The 21,546-nt window shown below is 39.4% G+C and overlaps 1 protein-coding gene across 4 annotated transcripts in view; it reads right to left on the reverse strand.

The window, feature by feature from the left end:
* The window catches only part of POLR3B (RNA polymerase III subunit B), a 115,127-nt gene that overhangs the window by 27,920 nt on the left and 65,661 nt on the right, over positions 1-21,546 (reverse strand). For all 4 annotated transcript variants that reach the window (XM_082419371.1, XM_082419372.1, XM_082419373.1 and 1 more), the window contains exons 19-23: positions 21,368-21,495; positions 12,734-12,943; positions 10,199-10,357; positions 8,535-8,652; positions 6,891-7,033 (exon numbers count right to left, since the gene is read on the reverse strand). In XM_082419371.1, coding sequence (XP_082275497.1) covers positions 6,891-7,033; positions 8,535-8,652; positions 10,199-10,357; positions 12,734-12,943; positions 21,368-21,495 — 758 coding nt within the window. The remainder of the gene's footprint in view (positions 1-6,890; positions 7,034-8,534; positions 8,653-10,198; positions 10,358-12,733; positions 12,944-21,367; positions 21,496-21,546) is intronic.

Genomic DNA, 21,546 nt, shown 5'->3' on the forward strand with positions numbered 1-21,546 from the left:
GATCAAAATGGTAGACCTTAGTTACAATAATAATCCAGGGAAAAGATAAGCTATTCTCAGATAATTAAGAGTTGACAAAATGTGGTTAATACTCTTCTGATAATTGTTAGCATTTATGTCATAATTCTGAGTGTGTGAACTATAAACATTTTTAACTTAGTTTTAAATCTTAGAAATGATTAGAACAACCAAAAAAAAAAAAAATACACAAGGTACCTTGGAGGCAAGGCTCTGGTCAGCAGACAAAAGGCTGGTGCTCTAAAAACCCTCCTCACCTTTCATTAAAATAATTTTAACTTCAGTTCTATAAATTGCAGAGAAAAAAACCAAGCACACTAAGCATTCTTGTGTTGAACATTCTCGAATAATGGACATATGGATTTCCAGTAAACAGGGAAGATGAAACACATGTTTATCTCTACTCCTTCTCCAAACCTCACTAACAGGAGAGTTGACAAAATTAAGGTATAAACCTATAAGGAAAAAGAATGGACAAGAGAGAATTTTGAAAGCTGATGAATAGAGGAAAGAACAGTAAGTGACTTGAAAGAAGGAGAAAAATAAACCTAAGTACCTGCAGCAGAGGCACGAGGAAGTGAGCTGCCTCAGCCCTCACCGCCACTCCCGGGAAGGCTCACAAAGTGCTGTCAAAAGGGGGATGAGGTGTGGGGCTGAGAGCAGCAGGACCGACTCAAAGGCCCCCATCCATCAGCAATTCCAGTGGGCTCTGCGTTAAAAATGGGTCTGGACTGATCCGTTCTCACCGCTTCCCCCACCACCAGGCTTTTCCCACTCACCACCTGGGCTCTTAAAACAGCCTTTTAACTGGTATCACTGCTCGCCCACTCGCCCTATCATATTTCTCATCTGCTCAGGCCCCTCCAGGGCCGTCCCTCTCCCTCAGAGTAAAAGCCGAAGTTCACAGAGTGACCATCGAGGCCTCACCCCTGACTCCCTCTGCTCCGGCCACACTGGCCTCGTGGCCGGGCCTCGAGCACTCCAGGCTGGCTGCAGCCTCAGACCTTCCTTTTCCCTCCTCTGCTCTTCCACCTGAGAGGGTCTGCTCCCTTATCGCTCTCAGGGCTTTCCTCAAAGTCATCTTTTCAATGAGGTGCTGCTCCTCGATCACTTTACTTAAAACTTCAGCACTAACCACTCCTGCCCCTCATGCTTCCTATTCTGCTCCCCTATCTTTTATTTTTTTTTTCTTCTCAGCACTTATCATTATCTCTCTTGTCCACAAGAATGTAGGCCCCACAAGGGCTGGGATTTTGTCTGTTTTGTTCACTGCTTATCACCAGGGCCTAGAATAGTACCAGACACTTAGGAGATACTTAATAAACATCTGTAGAAATATATGTCTGTATAAGAAATCATCAGAACCCGAGTTTCTATTCTCCACCCCATACAGCCAAGAAACTACCCTTCTACCCCAAAACTTACCCGAGAAACTGAACCACAATGACCCATGATCCACAGGTAGCAATTACAGCAGAGGGTGGGGTGAGGGGCTGGCCTGATACAGAGGAATTAAGAGAAAGTCTGTGCACTGAACCACGGGCTGCAGCCCCCTGCCCCTATCTGGCTTCCAGAAGGTCAGCTGATAGCCTTAAGCACTGCACCCACCCTCATTCCCAGCTGCAACCTTCAGGCAGTAGCTAGAAAGATCCTACTATGTAGAAACTGAATGGTTTGCTGCCTGATCACCCTACAATGACAGCCACCAGTCAACAAGTTCTGTCCCTGGGACACAGAGATTCCAAGGTTCAAGGAGGCAGCAGACATTAAAGGAAAGCTTCCAACCACAACAACCAGACCCTAAAACACATAGGAGGGAAAAAACCTCTCTAGAAACGGAGACAAAATTAGAAACAGAAGAAAACCAAAAAGCAAAACAATCAAAAAAGTAAAGCTAAAAACTAAAAGAAAACTAAAAATATATACATATATACCTGTTGTTGTAAAAAGGAGGAGTACAAATTAAATTTAAAATTGTAATTAGAAATTAAAAATATAATAGGTAGGTTAAAAAAATCTGGAAAATAAAATTGATCAAATCGCCTAGAAAGAAAAATAAGAGAAAAGAATGGAGAGTGGGGGAAGAAAAGGTAAGAAAACTAGAGCATCATTCTGGAAGATCCAATATCTAACTAATAGGAAACCCAGAAAGGACATAGAGAAAATGATGAAGAAGAAATTACCAACAAGAAATATAAGAAAATGTCCAAGAATTGAAGGAACTCGAACTTCCAGAATAAGAGGGTGCCTGATTTCCAAGGGCAAGGAATGAAAAAAGGGTCTATGGAATTTCAGAATTCAAGACAAGAAGAAGATAGTAAAAGCTTCCAGAGAGCGGGGTGGGGTGAGGAAAGAGGGAAGGGTGGAAGGAGGAAAACAGAGAGAAACAGAGCATACACACAACGATCAGGAAGAATGACATTACAATTCAGATAAGTAGCATGGAATCCAGACGATACTGTAGCAGTGTGATCAAAATCCTTAGGGAGAAGAATTTTAAAATCTAGAATTCTATACTCAACCAAAGTATACATCAGGTATGATGACAGAACATGTTCAGACATACATGAGCTCAAAAAATTTACTTTCCATGCACACTTTCTCAGCAACGTAACGGACGGACTATCCCACTATGGGGGTGGGGGTGGGCTGGAGAGAAAAGTGACATGGGAAGAGCCAAGAAACAGGGGCTCAAATGGGAATTTCATACATGACTACCATTCAGCAGGCTTAGAGTGCATTGTGGACTGTATCCCCGAAAATTCATATGTTGGAGTCCTAACTCCTGGAGAACCTCAGAACGTGACCCTATTGGGAGACAGGGTCCTTAAAGAGGCAATCAGGTTAAAATGAGGTCATTAGGGTGGGCCCTAATCCAGGATGACTAATGTCCTTATAAAAAGGGGAAATGTGGATACAGACACGTACAGAGGGAAGACGATGTGAAGACACAGAAGAAGACAGCCATCTATCTACAAGCCAAGGAGAGAGCCCTTAACAGAAAGCAACCCTGATGACACCTTGATCTTACATTTCTGGCCTCCAGAACTAAGAGACAATACATTTCTATTGTGTAAGCCACCCAGTCTGTGGCATTTTACTTTGGCAGTCCTAGCAAACTAACACAGAGTGCTTCCTAACCTTTCTGGAAAACATTTTAGGGCACACAAGATGAGCTGCTCAGGGCCTTGGCTGCCCCAGGCTCTGCCCTGCATTCCTGAGGGTTACAAGGATTGATCTCTCAGTTCACCTATTACGATTCTTAACACGTTGGCTGGGAAGGTCTGGCTCAGAGAATATAACCACCACAGTTTGGAGGAGGAAGAGTCGGGGTGCTATAAAAGAAATCATCTGGGGAAAAAATGATCCTAACAGACTACTGATCATGTGGAAGACTGTGCTGAGAGGCTGTTGATGGTATAGAAGAATGGTAAGAAGAATAAAGAAAATTAAGCAAAAATTTTAAATGAGATAATTATTAACTTCTGAAAAAATAAAGTTACATAGCAAAGGAAATATACTCAACAATTACTTGGTTTGGGAATGAACAATATTTATGTAGTCAAATTATGCAATTTAAATAAGTAACTCAAAATTATGATAAATCTATGCAGGGAATGGAGGTTGGGAGCAGGAAAGAGAGGTAGCAAAGTGCTCGGTCCTCCTACCTGTCACAATGGGAGATCAGCAGGTGACATCTAAAACGGATGAATGAATGTAGGGCTGCTTAAGAATATTATTTAGAAATACAAAGATGAAGATGAGATGAAATTGCTTCTAGGAAGCAGAATTGGAAGAAAGGCAAGGACTTATGTTTTTTAGTACAAGCCACCCTTTCTTGTACTATTTGACTTTTTTAAGCCATGTGCATTTATTATTTAATAAAAAAAATTATACTTAAAGGAAATAAAAATTATGTTCAGTTAAGCATCCTATGTCATTCCTCCCATTACTCTGTTAAAGCTTACATTACCTATTTTTTTGTTTGTTTGCTTTTTTCCCCCCAATCTTTTCAATAAATCTAATGAAGCTGTAAGAGAAGGGAATATCAAGGGAATCTAGGCTAATCAGAAGGTTTTACCCTTGGATTAAAAGCCATCTGGAAAAGGAAAACTAGCAAGATAAACTCCTCACTACAAGTGAAAGGTCATCGAGACCCAGGAGGACTTTTTTCAGTTTCATATAGTGATGTGCTAGTCAAAGCCCCCTAAGAGTGAACAAACCTTTAAAATCTGCTATGTTTCAGATCACTGCAAGTTGGAAACCACTTCTGTCAATGAACATTAACCATATCATATTAATTGTCTGCAAAAATGCAACAGCACAAAGACTTGTTGACATCTTACCTAGAGGTCTGCATTCACAGGAACTTACTAATAATCAAGCGTGGTTTTCATTTTCAAAAGTAGCACGTTGATTATACTGTAACATATATACACTCATATATAATATACAGATTAAAACCTGGGTAAAATCAATCCAACAAGAGTGGGGAATCTGTTGCTTTTCACTTTCCCCCACCTTCAATTCATTCATATATTCAACCGTTAGCAACTACCTACTAAGTATCTACTATGAGAAAGGCTCTTATGAAAATATAAAGACATGGTCCCTGTCCTCAAGGAGTTTAGTGGAGTGAGAACACAGTGGATAATCACTGAAATGTACTCCAGCCTTCAACTCTTTACACAATACTCTGATGGAGTAACGCACAAGGATTTGGGCTTCAAGTTTGCAGACTGATTCAGAGTGGAGATGTCCTCTTACGGTGTGCATTCTTGTAAAGCTTCCAGTGCCAACATTTTACAAGGGAAGTATCAAGCTTTGCTCTTGTCTAGGTAATAGGTCAAGTAAAATAGAGGCTGTTAGCAAGGCCATGGCTACCCCAGAAAGACTCAGGAGTGTATCTCAGAAATTGTCAAGACCAAGAGAGAAGGAGAAACAGTTTCAATATAGAGAATTTGACTTTCACTAGTAAGCAGTGGAAAATACGAGAACCTCAAGATATGTTTAAAAACACTCAAAAGTTAAGAATTAGCATCTTAGGGAACTGTATGAAGTAGAGGTGTCAAATTCACACTTATAGATGGAATCAATTCTTTCTTATAAAATATTGATAGGCTGAAATAATCTTGTGTCTCTTAACTGAACTAAAAAATGCTTCTGATGAAATAGTATCTTAGTCTGAAACAGTTTCACTGATGGAATGACAACTAAGGCTAGATTCATTTGATCAAACAAATTGTAATATCTGATATACTTGCTTGGCAAATAAACAGTCAAAATCATCAAGAATACAATGTATAATTATCCTCAAACCAATCAATTAAAAACAAGAAGATAGGGGGCTTCCCTGGTGGTGCAGTGGTTGAGAATCTGCCTGCCAATGCAGGGGACACGGGTTCGAGCCCTGGTCTGGGAAGATCCCACATGCTGCGGAGCAACCAGGCCCATGAGCCACAATTACTGAGCCTGCGCGTCTGGAGCCTGTGCTCCGCAACAAGAGAGGCCGCGACAGTGAGAGGCCTGCGCACCGCGATGAAGAGTGGCCCCCACTTGCCGCAATTAGAGAAAACCCTCGCACAGAAACGAAGACCCAACACAGTCATAAATAAATAAATAAATAAAATTAAAAAAACAAAAAACAAAAACCAAGAAGATACCATACTAGCAATTTATAAGCAAAGGTGAGGTTCAAAGTTGAAGAGCGAATGAATAACAGCCAATATTAATGATCATTGCTCTCACTTCTTGAGCACTTACTATGTGTCAGGCACAATCCTAACTGCTTAACAGTCAGGATAGCACAGTAGTTAGTTAACAGCATGGACTCTGAAGCCAGGCTGCTAGGGTTTAGAAACGAGTTCTGCCACCAGCTGGGGACCTTGGGCAAGCGGCTAACACCTTTCTGTGCCTCTGCTTCCTCATCTATAAAATGCAGATCGTAACACTACCTACCTCCTGAGATTGCGTAAAAAACAAATGAGTTAGGAAATATAATGTGCTGAAGACACTGCCACACACACAGTTAGTGCTACAAAAGTGTTAGCTGCTGTTGCTGTTCTTAAAACCAGTAAGTGGCAGACAGAGAAAAAATTCAAACCCCAGGACAAGCTTAAATACTAGGTATATATTGACTAGAAGAGACCTTACTGATAATGAGTTAATCAATAGTGACACAGTGCACACATTTCTTGAAGATAAAAAACAAAACAAAACAAAACCAAAAATGAATGAAAACCCAGCATTGACCGTCAATGGAAAGGATGAGGCTCGCCAGCGGGCTCAGATGGAGAAGCAACATCTAGGAGGAGGATCACCGTGCGGCGGACAAAGCATGCACTGCAGGCGGGAGAGCAGGGGTCTAACACCAGCTCAGTGACTAGATGGGCAGCCATGACTGGCTGCTTACCTAGCGGAGTGTGAACTTCTCATCTGTTAAATAAAGGGGCAGATGAAGGTATCCTGTGGTGCTGACATCCTATGATACTATGCCCCAGCAGAACATACAGTATTTTAAATATATACCTTTCATAAAAAATAGGTATTACTATTTATTTCTGAACAGCCACTTGTACTTTAGTAGGTACATCATCTAGAATGTATTTATAATTATAATTTTGGTTCAAGCAGTTGTAGAATGAAATAAATAGCATAGCGAAGCAAAACCATGGTATATTTTTAAATGCCATTAAAATATAAACAGGTTAATCTGAGAAGTAAAACAAGAATACTTTTGAGAACACAGTAATAATTTTTCAAACATACTAAATTTTTCTAATGAGCAGAGTTATAAAGTAGTTCTTATATAAAGTGGTTAATAAATATTTTACTATAGTTTTATAAAAAAGTTGAGAAATGAAACAACTTACCTTTTTGCCCATGACGACTGCTGAATTTGTCTCCAATTTCTGGACGCCTTGTCTGTCTCAGCAGCATTTTGATCAGAAAAGCATCTTCGGCATTCGAAGATATCATCACTTTTTCAATATATGAATCCGTTGCCCCTTTGTAGCTAATATTAAGAGGAAGTCACTAAAGCAGAGTTTTCAAACTGCCCTTTGTGAACCTATCAGCCTGGCCATATTTTATGTAATACCTAGCACAGAATATTTTGCCATTCCCATTTTGGGCTCTGAAAAAATGACTTTCATTTTTCAATAACAAATTCAAATGTGACAATATCCCTTGCATAGTCCTAGTTTAAAATGGCTAACATTTATTATGAGGCAGGCATAATGCCATTTAATCTTCACCACACATACTATTCACACATTGTTATTCCTTTACAGGAAATAAGGAATAAGGAAAACTTATAGGAAAACCGATGCTAAGAGAGGTTAAGCACTTGTCCAGGACACATGCCTCATACAAAGCAGACCTGGGGTTTGAGCTGGAGCCTGTTACTCAACTCCAAATTATTAACCACTTTTTAAATATTACTTTTATCTACTCAGCTCTCCCATCGTGAATTTTTTCACACACTTCACCTCTTATCTGTTTTTCATACCATTAATTCAGAGTCTACTCTGTGTCAGATCCTTGTAGGCTCTGGACATACAAAGATTAAGTAGACATGGTTCCTGCCCCAAAGAAACACAACCAATAAAGGAAGAGAGAAAGGTAAGTGCAAGAAGGTTATCAGTGGTATGCGGAAGAGGAAAGGCCCGAGGGAGATGACAGTCAGTCCCACCAGGGGTTGGGGATGACAGTGGTAGCAGGGAGGGGCAGGCTATCAAGGACTGCTTCCCAGAGGAGGGGACCCTAGAGCTGAGTCCTGACCAGGGGGAATGAAATTCCAGGCAGAGGGAGCAGCATGAGTAAATGCACTGAAGTCAGATAGAACATTTGGAAAATAAGAGACAATTTACTAGAAATATGGGGGCCAATGTGCAAAAGGGTAAGGCTAGAGACGTATGCCAAGCGTCATGGACAGTCATGTATGTATTTCTATTTCATTTGGCCTTTATCCTACAGGCAACACTGTCACTGAGAGTTTTACTCAATCTACTCAAGTTTTATTCTAGTTACTCAATAGAGTTAACATGAACAGATGAGTAATTTAGGGGAAAAAATTACTCTGGCAGTAACAGAAAGAGCCTGAGAGATGTGGGGAGGTACAAGACTGGAGGCGGATAAGTGGTCACCAATAACTACGAGTCTAGCAGGAGAGGAGGGCCAAACTCAGACAGCTACAGCTATCATTGGTGGATAAGAGAACTGCTAAGGAGACAGAACTTACAGGATTTACCGAATTAAGGTTTGTAATAGAAAGGAGTCAGGATGGCGGTGCCACTCACCAAGAGAGGGACCCAGAAGGAGCATGTCTGAGGCTGGGGTAGGCGAGGGGAGAAAGATGGTTTGGATCTGGGTTTGGGGACCCTGCTGTCCAGGTGCTGGTATGGAGCTGAAACTGGGCAGATGTCTATCTGGGAGTCAGCAGCCAAAAGGAGCTAACTTCCAATTTCCCCTATTCCTTCTTTTTAAAAACCTTACAATGTATTTCCAATACATACGTGATGGGCACATCTTTGTACTGCGGCTGCTGGGGCACATTACTTCCTTCCAAGGGAATCTGAGTCACTGTGGGCATGGACTTATTTACAAGCACTTGCTTGTTTTCTACTTTCTCACCTAAGAAAGAGAGAAGGGTGTTAGACAAATCACTATCATCTGTGTGGAACGCAAAGATAATTGGTGCATAAAACCATGTGATTAGACTTGGTGCATGAAATCCAGGAATGGAAGAAAACAAAGTCCACACAGTGGGAACTAGAGCTCAACAGGGCTTGTCTGTAACTTTGCAAGCCCATTTGAAAAACCCATAGATTAAGATCACACTGTGTATAAAATTAAGAAACTCATTTAGGGGACCATATTAATGTGAGAAAATTCATGTCAGTAGGTAGCAATTTAAAATATCTCCTTGAGTGTTAGAACAGGTTTGGGCCACTTACTAGTTATTTCAACCAGTAATAAGTCACCACCAACCTAACCTAGACAATGAGAAAATACAAATATTTCTTTGACTTTCCTGCTATTCTCACCTTTGCTTGGTACCTGTTCATGGTAAGCTCAAAGACCAACTACTACACTACTGTCACTGCACTTGTTTTCCCTGCCACAGCACCCAGGTTTAAGAGTGAGAGAAATTCTCCAAGAAACAAAGGCAGCGAGAGGGAGGGGAAGCCATGTACCATGTGGCTCGGGGCACCACAGCGGATGCAGCATCACCGCCCGCAACTCACCCCCTGGGCAGCATCCGTGGGCAGGGCCGTGTGGACTTCCTCTCCCACCCACCTTTCCAACCCAGCCCCCCTTCTCGCCACCTCCCCGCGGCTCCTGTCGCCTGGTGGCCTCAAGAGCTCTCATTTGGCCCCCTCTATCTTGGCTCCCTTCTACTTTCTTCTCCACACTGCGCCCTGCCTCTCCCTCTGCCCCTCCCCCCCATCCCCATAGGCACACTGGCCTTCCTCAGGGTCCTTTAGTGAGCGAGCTGCAGGACACCTGCACAAGCCCTTCCCCCGCCTAGACACCCCCCCCCCGCTTCCGCTTCACTGGTTAACTCCACTCATCCTGCAGCTGTCAGTCACCTCCCCAGGGAAGGCTACCTTGATCTTCCTGACTAGGTCAGATACTCTTGCCACAAAATGGCCTCATAGCTCCTTATATGATTCCTTAACCTGGTTGTAATTTGACCTATGTTTGTGTGTGATCCTTTGATAAACGTTAGTCTCCCACGCTAGCCTACAAGACTCATCGGGGCAGGGGCTGTGGGTTGTATCAACAAAATTCATCACAGGTTTATAAGTACAACAGAGTCACAATTTTTAGTGGAAGAGGATTCTGAAGTCAGTCTGTAAGCTAAATGCACAAATGATGAAATACTGGTGTAGATGCAGGGACACGACCTTATTCTAAATATTTCCTTAAAGTGGCTTTATTCAAAATAATAAGTAGAAAAGTATAACTAGAATAGATTGCTGTTATGTAAAAACGTATGCACAGAAAAACAGACTGGAAGGAAATTCATCAAAAGTGACCACACTGGTTGAGTTAGGATAGGGTTTTACAGGTTGCTACTTTTTTCTGCCCTGTATACCAAACATTTAGAAATACTGTTGAATAACTTTCATAATTTAAAAATGTATACATTAAAAAAAATTTTAAAGGCTTTTACCTGGAGAACAAATACCATCTGCATCTAAAATTTCATGTCGCCAGATGGGTTTCCTTGTAGCAGCATCCAACATCGGCCCCATCACTTTATCAAAAGTCTGATTGGTATATCGTTTCAAAGTACATTTAGCATTTTTATATACAAGGCAACGCCCAAAGCCTAAAATGAAACCAAAATGGGTTCAGAACCACAAGTAATATGAAACTATGAGAAGTCAAGATTTGTGTTATTCAACAACCCACTACACTCTACCTCCCTTCCCGGCCAAAAAAACACCCCAAAACTGCTCTACATTTAGATAATCTGAGACTGGCCAAACCATATAACAATCTGATAACTTGAAGAACTGGCTCAGGATCTCTATGTACTAACCATATAAACACTAGAATCTCTACAACCATTTTCCAGCATGGAATATACCTCGTCAGGTTGGAGGAAAGTGACAGAGACCTAAGAATGTCACTGGGATTCTTTGAGAGCACAGAGCCATAGCACATGAAAACTGGAAAGGGCCTTAGAGATCACCTGGTTTAACCCCTCTATCCTACAGGTGCTACGAGTGAGGAGCAGAGAAATTAAGTGGCCAAGGTCACCCAGCACGGTGGTGGCTGAGTTGAGACAGACCGAGTTCACTGATCAGCCAGCATTCTTCTCATACATCATTTTGGTGCATAACTTCTGCTAACCTTCTCTGGAAGGTTTTCCTTTTGCTGGTTTTGGCATTTAGAGGAAGTCCCAAACAAGCAAACAAAAACATCAATTTTTCTCCAGAGAGGAGAGAGAATAAAAAGGAGCAATCAAATAATTTTAATGGGAGAGACAGTTCACCGCTGCCCTGAAGATCAGAGTTTACTCTGATTACATTTTTAGACCACATTTATCTAGTGGATGAGGGAAAAGTGCTAGGACCAATTAACAATCTAAACATTAAGAAAAGTAAGCAAAATGAACAGAAGAAAACCTTTAGATGGAGCAAAAAACTCAACCACTGAATCCCACAAAAAGATTCGTCAGTTGTTCAAAAGAGCTGCCAATCCTGCACTAAATAACATTTCCTAACATGCTATGGCTGTATTTCTTTTCTCCCCTTTGGCCAAGCAGTTATTTTAAACTGGATTCTCCCTCTAGTCTCCTGAGTATATACTGAGCCATGTCAGAGTTCACTTAAACAGGAAAAAGTCTCCAGATTAAATGCCAGCTATTACTGAAGAAATAAATGCATAGCTGTAAAATCCTTTGCTTATGATTCTCCACCAAAAGCAGAACTCTTTCAAGAAATCTAAGAATGTGAGTCAGAAAATCACTCAGGGAAGAGTGGATTTCTAAATAAAATCTCGGTGCTCTAATGTAATTTTTTAAATATGAAGGTGACCATGCGATGAAACAACACATTTCTACAACTGGATAGTAGATGAAGATATTTGTGTGTCTTCGAGAAAGGTCTTCGTCATTATGGCTCCTGGTAAATTGTGTATGGCCATAATAAACTCGGCTCAGAGAGCCAGCTGCTTTGGAAACGTTACATGATCTTGAAATTTCGTACAATGGCCATTAAGTGCAACGTGCTAGAGTGCTGTGTGAATCTGAACTGCATGAAATCAGAAGCGTTTTCTTCTAAGTGTAAATGGACATTTTATTTACAGGTGGGAGCTTAAAAGCAAGAGGACAGTAAACTCAGATCATTAAATTGTGTTGTGGGGTTTCTGACAGATATCACAAAGTCTTCAGATTTCCACATAAATGTAACCAGTTAATCAGAAAGGAAAACACCTAGTTTTAAAGCATGGCTGTTGTCATTTGGAGGAAAAAAAGAGGCATAAATTAAGTGCAGCCAACATTAATGCCAAAGACACATGTCTAGGAGTATTATTATGGCTGCCTAGCAACTACGAAGAGTGAAGGGGAAGGCAGAGTGGGTACGTAGGGAGGAAGGAGAGAAACAGATGATGAAGACAGAAGTCAGACCGCAGATCAGGTGATGGCTAACAAACCACCAAGTGGGGACCTGCAAAAGTAAACTGTCAAAACTGGGGAAGAAAAACGTAAAAACAATGAGCCAGGGTTTGTGTATGTGTACTTTTATCATTTTGCTAACAAAAAGGTACAGCATTATAGGGTTGAGATATACAATTAAAAAAATAGCCTCTTACATACAAATATTGCTACTGTCCTCTCAAACAGGTTTGTTGTTGAATATATAACTATTTTCAAAAAACATATTTCACTTATTGTAATTCCTGCTAGGAAATAAAAAAGTTCTTACACATTTTCTGTTAAATTGTCTCAAGTCAGCAATAAATTAAAATAAAGGAAAAAAAAATTCCTTATTAATATTTAACTAATTACCTCTATATAATATTCATTTAAAAAATGTTAACACCAAAACATAACCACCTCCTGTTTGTATATTATAAAATTCAAATCACTTGAAACTGACATTACCATTTTGACATCAAGTGACTTTCATATTGATCATGCCTGTATCTAAATCTGTACAAAGCACCTTTGGTGTTAGAGCTTTGAAAATTCACTTACCTCTGTCCAAGGAAGCCTTGTTTAAAACAAGAGCATCTTCTATATCATAGCCACTATAACTCATCACAGCAACTGTCGCATTCTGTCCAGCTGGCAGTTTCTCAAATTCTATCAACTCAATAGTCTTTGTTTTAACCATGGGTTTTTGTGGATATGCCAGGAGATACATGAGAGTATCAATTCTGTTCCGCTGGTTGTATCCAATGGTACCTTTATTGATATCGGAGAAAATGAGATGCAACTTTCTATTATATCAAATAATTAGGTACCAATGAATACAGAGATAAACACATTAATTTTACTAATTAAAATGAAGAAAATCTTCAGGTCAAATATTTAAAGAGCAATACTCTCATAGTGATTAACAACTTTTAAAAACAATTTTTCTCAGTTATGTTAAAAATCCTACAAAGAAGAAAAATCACATTCAAGGTGCACTAATCTAAATAATTTCAACTTTTTGGATTTATAAAATTGATCCCATTTGAAGAGTTTTAGTCTCCACTGGTTAATTTCACATGTAAGTCAACAATTCTGTATTTGGTTCTAATATGTTCCAGGCACATTTCCAGTTGCAATTGGAGAACACCCCCCAGTGCTGAGAGGCAAAAAGCTTATACAGTAGGACAAACAGATACATTTCGTCAAAAGAAATCAACAGGGGCTTTACTGGTGGCGCAGTAGTTAAGAATCCGCCTGCCAATGCAGGGGACACGGGTTCGAGCCCTGGTCCGGGAAGATCCCACGTGCCACGGAGCAACTAAGCCCGTGTGCCACCACTACCAAGCCTGCGCTCTAGAGCCCGTGAGCCACAACTACTGAAGCCCGCGCGCCTAGAGCCCGTGCTCCGCAACAAGAGAAGTCACTGCACTGAGAAGCCCGGTCGCCGCAACTAGAGAAAGCCCGCTCTCAGCAATGAAGACCCAACACGGCCAAAAATAAGTAAATTAATACAAAAATAATTTAAAAAAAGAAATCAACAATTACAAACGTTCGAAACGAAAAGAAAGCAGGAAAAAAGGGAGGGAAGAGGATGAAGAGGAGAGTGAAAGCAGAGAAAAGCAGACTTATCCATTTGCTTAACTATTCATTTATTAAGCAGTTAATAAACACCTACTCTGTGCCCAGCATTGGCGATAAAATGGGGAAAGCCAGGGTCCCTTCCCCTAGGGAATCCAGGGCCCTGTCCAATCAGGGATAGGCTTTTCTCTCCTTAGCAATCAGCCTTTCCACCTGATTGGGCCTTGGAGGGGTATCACTGTCATCGGAAAGTGAAACCAGAATGTTACCTACCCTTCTTCTTTTTCCCCATTGGGGTGCATTAGGGTTCAAAGACCTGCCTGAAAAAAGGCTTTCAGTCTCCTGGGCTTGTGAACACACAATCACTCCTACTCAGAGACCTTAAAAACCAGGAAACTCATGTTTGTCTTGCTGTTGAGCTTGAGTGTGGGCTTCTCCCAGGTATCTCTTCTTTCCTGCCCTGAGTGGCGCATCTACAACCCTCACCCACCCCAAGACGTTAACGTGCCATTTAATGGAGTTAAGCTTTAATGTGAGCAGATACCAAAACTCAGTATTTATTTTCTTTACCTTTTTCTCTTATGTCATTAAATCAATGGTGATTTCAATTCAGGGATGAAAATAACCTATTCAGGCAGCAAAAATGATATGGTACAATACTCCTTGACGATTACTATTGAAAGAAATAATGAAATCTGTGGGGCTCTAAAGAAACGAGCACCTGGTACAGTGCTGGGCTCGCCACCGATGCCCAATAAATGTCAAGTAAACGAAATTATGAGAATACATATTTGTGCTTAAGTCTCTAGAAAATTTATCAAGCGTCAGCTGAAAAACAATAGCTAAACTGAACCTCATCAAATTTTTGTCAAGTTTACACTATAAATTGCCAATTAATGTTATTTTAGTGCCAACTAATAAACTGGGCAGGATACCTGGTAATAGATCACTTCCTGTTTTAGAAAGAAAATTGTTGCTGCTTGGATTGTTCACTGACAATAAGTTGGTTCTTTTACATGAAATCATTTCAAATTTATGTTGAGATTTCAGCTCCAATGAGACAAGGATTCAGGCAATGTCCCACTAGGCTGCCAAACATGTCCTCTGAAACCTGAGACGAGCATTATTATGCAGCAGGGAAGCATAGCCGGCTGCACCTCTAAACAATGGTGAAAGAGACGGGATCCTGCTATAAATTGTGCTACCAGGCCCAGAACTTAATTCTTGGGTACTGCAACTGACCATCGAATAGATGAACAGCAAAATGGTTTAGCAAAAGTTTGGTGCTTATGATCTCATCAGAAATTTTTCTTTAAAGACTTTTTAAAGAAGTTGTAGGTGTATACATATATACACATCTTTAGCGGCACTGACAATGGGTGTGTAGGTTAAAACATGATTTATAAACTATGACTTCTAAATTATAAAACTTCCAAATGCCACCACACACCATAATTTTATAAAAATTATGAATGACTGGTTATTTTTACCAATAAGCAAGCTTTTTAAAGAAAATGTCATGTAGAAATTACATTATAACACTAGTCTGCGGTGAAGCACATGCTCAAACTGGGATGCCTCTATTAGTATTTTCAGCTTCCTTAAGGGCACTTCATATATATATAATAACGAATACAACAAGAATATCTATAAGCTGAATTCTCCTTCTACTGTCCCATTTTGCTATAACTATAATCTCCAATGATTTCATTTTCTTACTACCCAGGACATAATCTTTCCTATAAAGTCTTATTTTCTTGATCAAAACTTTCTTAAGGAGTCACAGGTTGGCATAACAAGGTATGTAAATGTACGTTAAAACAGTGAAGAAGTTTATTATTTTAAGGTGAGATGAAAAAATGTAAGTATACACATAGTTTAGAAAATGTATACTGAGAAACATAAAATGAAGTTTTATACATTTATCTATTTTTCCCATCCTCCTTTGCCCAATTTCTTTTTATTTAATCAATATTATTGAATTACAATAAACTTCACCCATTTAAAGTGTACAAGTTGATGAGCTCTGACAGATATATGCATCTGTGAAACCACCACCAGAGTCAAGATCCAGAACATTTCCAATACTCCCAAAAGGTCCCTCCCTCTGTCCCTGGCCCCAGGCAACTAATGATCTGTTTATCAGTATAGATCAGTTTGCATTTTCTAGAATTTTATATAAATGTAATCATACAGTATGTACACTCTTGTGCTCCTTCTTTCATGTAGCATGATTCTGGGATGCATCCACATGGCTGTGTGTAACAGAGTTCATTCCTTTTTATTGCTGCGTAGTATTCCATCATATGAATATACATTTTGTTTATCCATTCAACTGTTGATGGATATTTGGGATGTTTCCCATTTTGGGCTACTGTGAACAAAAGTTGCTATGAACATTCAAGCACAAGTCTTTGTATATTCATTTCTCTTGAATAAATACATAGGAGTGGAGCTTCTGCGTTGTTTGCTGAGGGTATGGTTAACTTTCAGAAACAACTTAAGAATTTTCCAAAGTGATTTTTACTGTTTTACATTTTCATCAGTGTGTGAGCATTCTGGCTGCTCCACATCCTCACAAACACTTAGAATGTCAGTGTTTTTCATTTGAGTCGTTCTAATGAGTGTGCAGTCATATCTCACAGAAATTTACATTTACCTGACGACTGATAACGTTGAACATATTTTCATAAGCTTATTTGTTATTCCTCTGTGAAGTGTCTGAGTTTTTTCCCTTTTACTTGGGTTGTCTTATTATCGAAGAGTTCTTTGTACATATACTGGATACAAATCTTCTATCAGATATATGTATTGCAAATACCTTCTCCCATTCTGTGGCTTAATGGTGTCTTTCATATTCTGAACAGTATCTTTCAAAGAGAAAAAGTTTAATTTTGAGAAAGTCCAAATTTTTTCCTTTTTTATAGTTTGTGCTTTTGGTGTTCTATCTAAGAAATCTTAGGTGATTTGAGTTCACAAGGATTTTTGCTTAAGTTTCCTTCTATAAGTTTTACAGTTTTAGCTCTTACATTTAGGGCTGTGATTCATTCTGTATTAACTTTTTGTATGGTATGAGGTAGAAGCTGATGTTCCTTTTTTTCTATATAGATACTGAGACATTTTATTTTGTTGAAAAGATTTTCCTTTCCTCTAAATTGCCCTGATACGCTCATCAAAAATCAATTGCCCATAAATGTGTGGGTCTACTTCTGGATTCTGTTCCATTGAACTGTATGTCTACCCTTATGTCAATATCATTACTGTGGTTTTAGGGTAAGTCTAAACACCAGGTTGTATGTCTTCCAACTTAGTTCTTCATTTCAAAGATTGTTTTCAAAAATCTGCATCTGATTTCTTAACAATTTTAATGTGCTCAGAGATTTATTCGTTGTTGAAACATTTATTAAGTACCTACTAAACTGGCACTAGGTTAGGCCCAAGGGATATAGTAATAAATAACAAACATAGTTCCTGTCCTCAAGGAACTTATAATCTATGGTGTAGCAGGGAAGGTACCTTCATCATGATCCACAGTGAATTGGAAAAAGTGAGGAAAGAAGTTAGTTTCAGTGGAGAAAAATTTTAGTAAGTTTTACAAATGTCATGGTGTAAAAGATATAATGTAACTTCTTATAAGTTTCTCAACCAAACTGGAATTCAGTTTCCTTGTCAGAAACAAAAAAGGTATGTATTATAGTTGACAGGATTATTAAGATGATTTAAAAGAAATGTACGTAAATCAGTTGGGTATTCACTAAATGGCAGCATTCATTATGACTAATGTTAACAATATTATTAAAGAAAATATACACCCATCACCCTGCAATACCACCCATTCTACCTCCAACTCTAACCCGACATACTGAACTTTAATTTTACCTCCGTAAGTGCTCATTATTAACATTCTAGTCTCAGGAACTGTCACATAAGCTTACATCTAAAATAGCTACAATGATCTTATTTTTTTTTTTAACCAACAGAATTCTAAAAAAGAATTGCCAGGGATAATTTGGTCAAGACATCTTTTCATTTTGTATCCCCAAATGGATAAAAAAATAAATAGTCTAAAAAAAAAAATCCAAACAGAAAGTGGGAGAAGAGGAGATGTAGAATGAAACAACATTTTATAAGGATCTTTGTATATTATGTGTTTTTAATACTTTAAAATTCTCCAGCCTATTTCTAGTACATCCCATCCTGCTGTAAAGTGGGGGATACGAGAGAAGGAACTACCCACTTAGGAAGAGACTCTATTGAAAACAAAAACCAAAAAAGAAGTTGCATTAGCTCCTGACTTTAAAAAAACAAAAGACAAAACAGTCCCAGCAATTTGGAGTTGAAGGAGGAAGGGGTGGTGAGAAGGAGCGGGGGCTGGAGGAGGTATGTGATGCATATTCATTAACCGAGCTGATAGTGACTAAAAGATCCTTTTAAAGAGGAGAAAGTGTTCCACTAGAGGATTGCCAACTAATAAAATGGGCAGGATATGAAAGTGTGACTCATGTGAACTTGGTGTCTGGTGCCAGGGAGAGAGCATACAATGCAGCCCCATCACACAGCCTTCACTTGTAGCACTGAGTGACCTGGAGACCTTTCCATTTCCACACACGTCTACCTGACTTCTTGCTCTGAACCATGTCACAACAAACAGAGCCATATCCATGGAAGGGAGGTGTTTCTCAGTAGCACAGTAAGACGCTGTGTGGAAACTTGAACTTTATGAATAATTTAAAGAGCCTTAGATTTAAGAAACACCCTCTGCTGATGTTTCATGTTGGAATCAAGTCAGCCCTCTCTTATGTACAAGGTAAGGCTCTCAGTCTCTATGGTTTGTGCTGTCTTGGTCTCCTTCGTAGTGACAGAAAATGACTTTCTCTTATTTTTTCACTCTGTTGAATGGGAGGGATTGGCAGTAAAAGGTATATAGTAAACTTCCAGGTTGGTTAGAGTATTTAGCAAATTAATTCTGGGATCCTGTCTTTCACTTTCCACATGGACTAACAGATGAACAGCAACTAAAATATTATGTTAGAAAATCCACACAGAATCTCTGAGATGTATATAGTCTTCAGCATGGCTAATATTTAAAATGGGATAGTGTGACTTTCAGTTATCAGCTGTCAAGACAGCAGGGAATTAAAATAACTCCGAGAAGTCCAACTCAAAGAGCCAGGTCTCTGTTCTGGATCTCTGTTCTTCAGACCCAGGTCTCTGTTCTGGGTCTCTCCCTCTGCCGGCCTCTTTCCTTTTGCGAGTTTTCCTATAGCCCTCGCTCAATACTTCTGCAGCTACTACAGCGTCCAAAGAGCAAGGTGGCCTTCTCATGTGCAAACTTTAAATATACTTTAATCTCATGGCTTTTCTTTCCAGTCAGGTGTTTTATAATAACAAACAGTAACAAAGGCTTTTTTTTATTACTTAAGATATTCAGTGGCTTTTGTCTTCCTAGCGTCAGCAGTCACGTCAGAGGATTGTATCCAAGGAGCTAAATGTGCAGGACCCAGGGTCAGAGCAGCTGAATACACCAACCTCAGAAAACACAGACAATGAATTGCAAATGACACTCAAAACAAAACGAGAAAAAAAACCTTCACACAGAAAACTACAAAAGAACTCTACAGACACTGAATTGGCTTTCTGTACACACTGATCCTGCTTAACTGTGTGTGGTAACTAGCCGAACGTTTCAGATACTCATGGCTACAAAATAAAAGCCTTTTTTTTTTGGTAGGAAGAGGAGTTACAAAAATAAAAATATTATTTCTTTCATTCAATCACTTCTTTATTTTTAAAAAAAAAAGATTTGCCAAGTGGAGATAGATGCAGCTCTTTCTATTTCAGTCTTCAAACACACTAAAGAGCGGCATTAGCGATGAAGTGATTAGTCTTCCGTTAATTCTGCTGAAAGTTCTACACAAAAGGTGTATTGTTTCAGCTGGGATTCACATCATGAAACAAAATGGTTTGGTAAACCCAATAGAAGTGATAGCCCTTTCATGACACACAGGATTCAGTACTGTATATTTCAACTTGTTAGCAAGTCAGAAGCACAAGCGGGAAATCAGCCTACACTGCTGCTGAGTATGAATGGGAAAGGCTAAATTGATGAGCCGCTGTTTAGATTTTCCCACTGGGAATTATTCTGAACTGTCCAGGCATTACATCATTCAGGTAAATGGTAGCAGGACAACATGCTTCTTATGTCTTTGTTGCCAACCAAAGGGCAATATAAAAACTCGAAAGGAAATACATACTCTTTATCTGTAGGAGAAACAGAATTCCTTAATTGTCAAGCTATGGTCAACTGCAGCTAATTATAAGTAACTGAGCAGCTAACTGCATTCTGGTTGTTACCCAAATGCAATGCAGAGACCTTTTACAGTTTCTTTATGAACCTCCTTGTATCATACTTTAAATCAGAGATGACAAGTCATATTGATGTCATAGACATAAATGAAAATAAAACCTATTAAACTTATTAGGATTTAAATGAGTTTTAAAAACATTTCAAAAAAAAGCTTATAAGCAAAACTTTTTTTGCTAGTATCCTCTCTGTATCCTCTTCAAGACAAAACTCAAACTCCCCAACATATGGCATCTCTCCACCATGCTTCTATGTCCATACTACAGCGTATACTATACAAAACGGCCATACCAAAGTACCAAGACTTCCCCCACACACTGCTCGCTTACGTTTCCATACCTGTGAGAAATACTCAGTATCTTTCAAGGCTCAGTTCAGTTCTGGTCTTCAGAAACAACCCACTCTCTAACCTTAGGTGTTCTTTCTGCTTAGTCCCTTAGATTCTGGCTATCGTCTACTACGGCATTTATCAGACTATATTGAATTACTGTTGTATTTGTTGGTCTCTCCTGCTAGACTGTGAACTCACTGAGGGCAGGGCTCTGTGTTTTCTCTATATTTTCAGGTTCCAGCCTCAGTGACTGGTTTATTATTGATGCTCAATAAATGCTACGGATGATAAATAAATTAATAGATAAATGAATGAAAGGGAAGAAAAGTAGAAAGAAGAAAGGAAAATGAACTCAGAAAATGGTGTGACACATACTGAGTGTTTCAGGAGCTATAGGAGCAATTGCGTGGATATAATGGGTTCAATGACTGTCACCCAGACAATTACTAAGTACATTCTAATACACACTGTGCAACTTTATCTCTATTGCCTTTTGCTCTCCTCCCTTAACCTTGAGTTTTCCTGCTCTTTCTTCCATCTCTCCTGCTTAACAATTTACATTTATATAGGGCTTTTCTCTTTATATTTACCCCCCTGTAATTCTGTGATAGTTATTATATATCCTTTTGTTTGGTCAAGAGGACAAGTTCAGAGAGGTTTTCTCCATTTTTGTTTAAGCTTTAGACATGACAGGGGCACCTACAAGCACTGCAGAATTCCACAGACAACCTCCTGAGTTTGGTAACACTCAGGTGTTAGCAACGCCTGACCTGGCCCCACATGCAACACTAGTGAAGTAAGAATAACACAGTATTGTGAAGCAATTATACTCCAATAAAGAGCTGTTAAAAAAAAAAAAGAATAAAGACGTAAGTATTTATCCAAGTATTTAGAAGCAAGTTCAAGGAGGAACTCTTACCCATGGCTTGTTTCCCCATGGCACACTGATATGTGTTTCTTGGGGACTGGTTGTGATGAGGGTATGGGATCAGGCCAGCACAAACGCCAAGAAGAGTGAAGGGTTCAATCTCCAAGTGGGTGGTATCTCTATCAAGTTAATTAAGAATCAGACATCTTAGGCACCAAGTATTAAAATAA

The sequence above is a fragment of the Balaenoptera physalus genome, assembly GCF_965194825.1.
Source record: "Balaenoptera physalus genome assembly, chromosome: 13".
Lineage (NCBI taxonomy): Eukaryota > Metazoa > Chordata > Mammalia > Artiodactyla > Balaenopteridae > Balaenoptera > Balaenoptera physalus.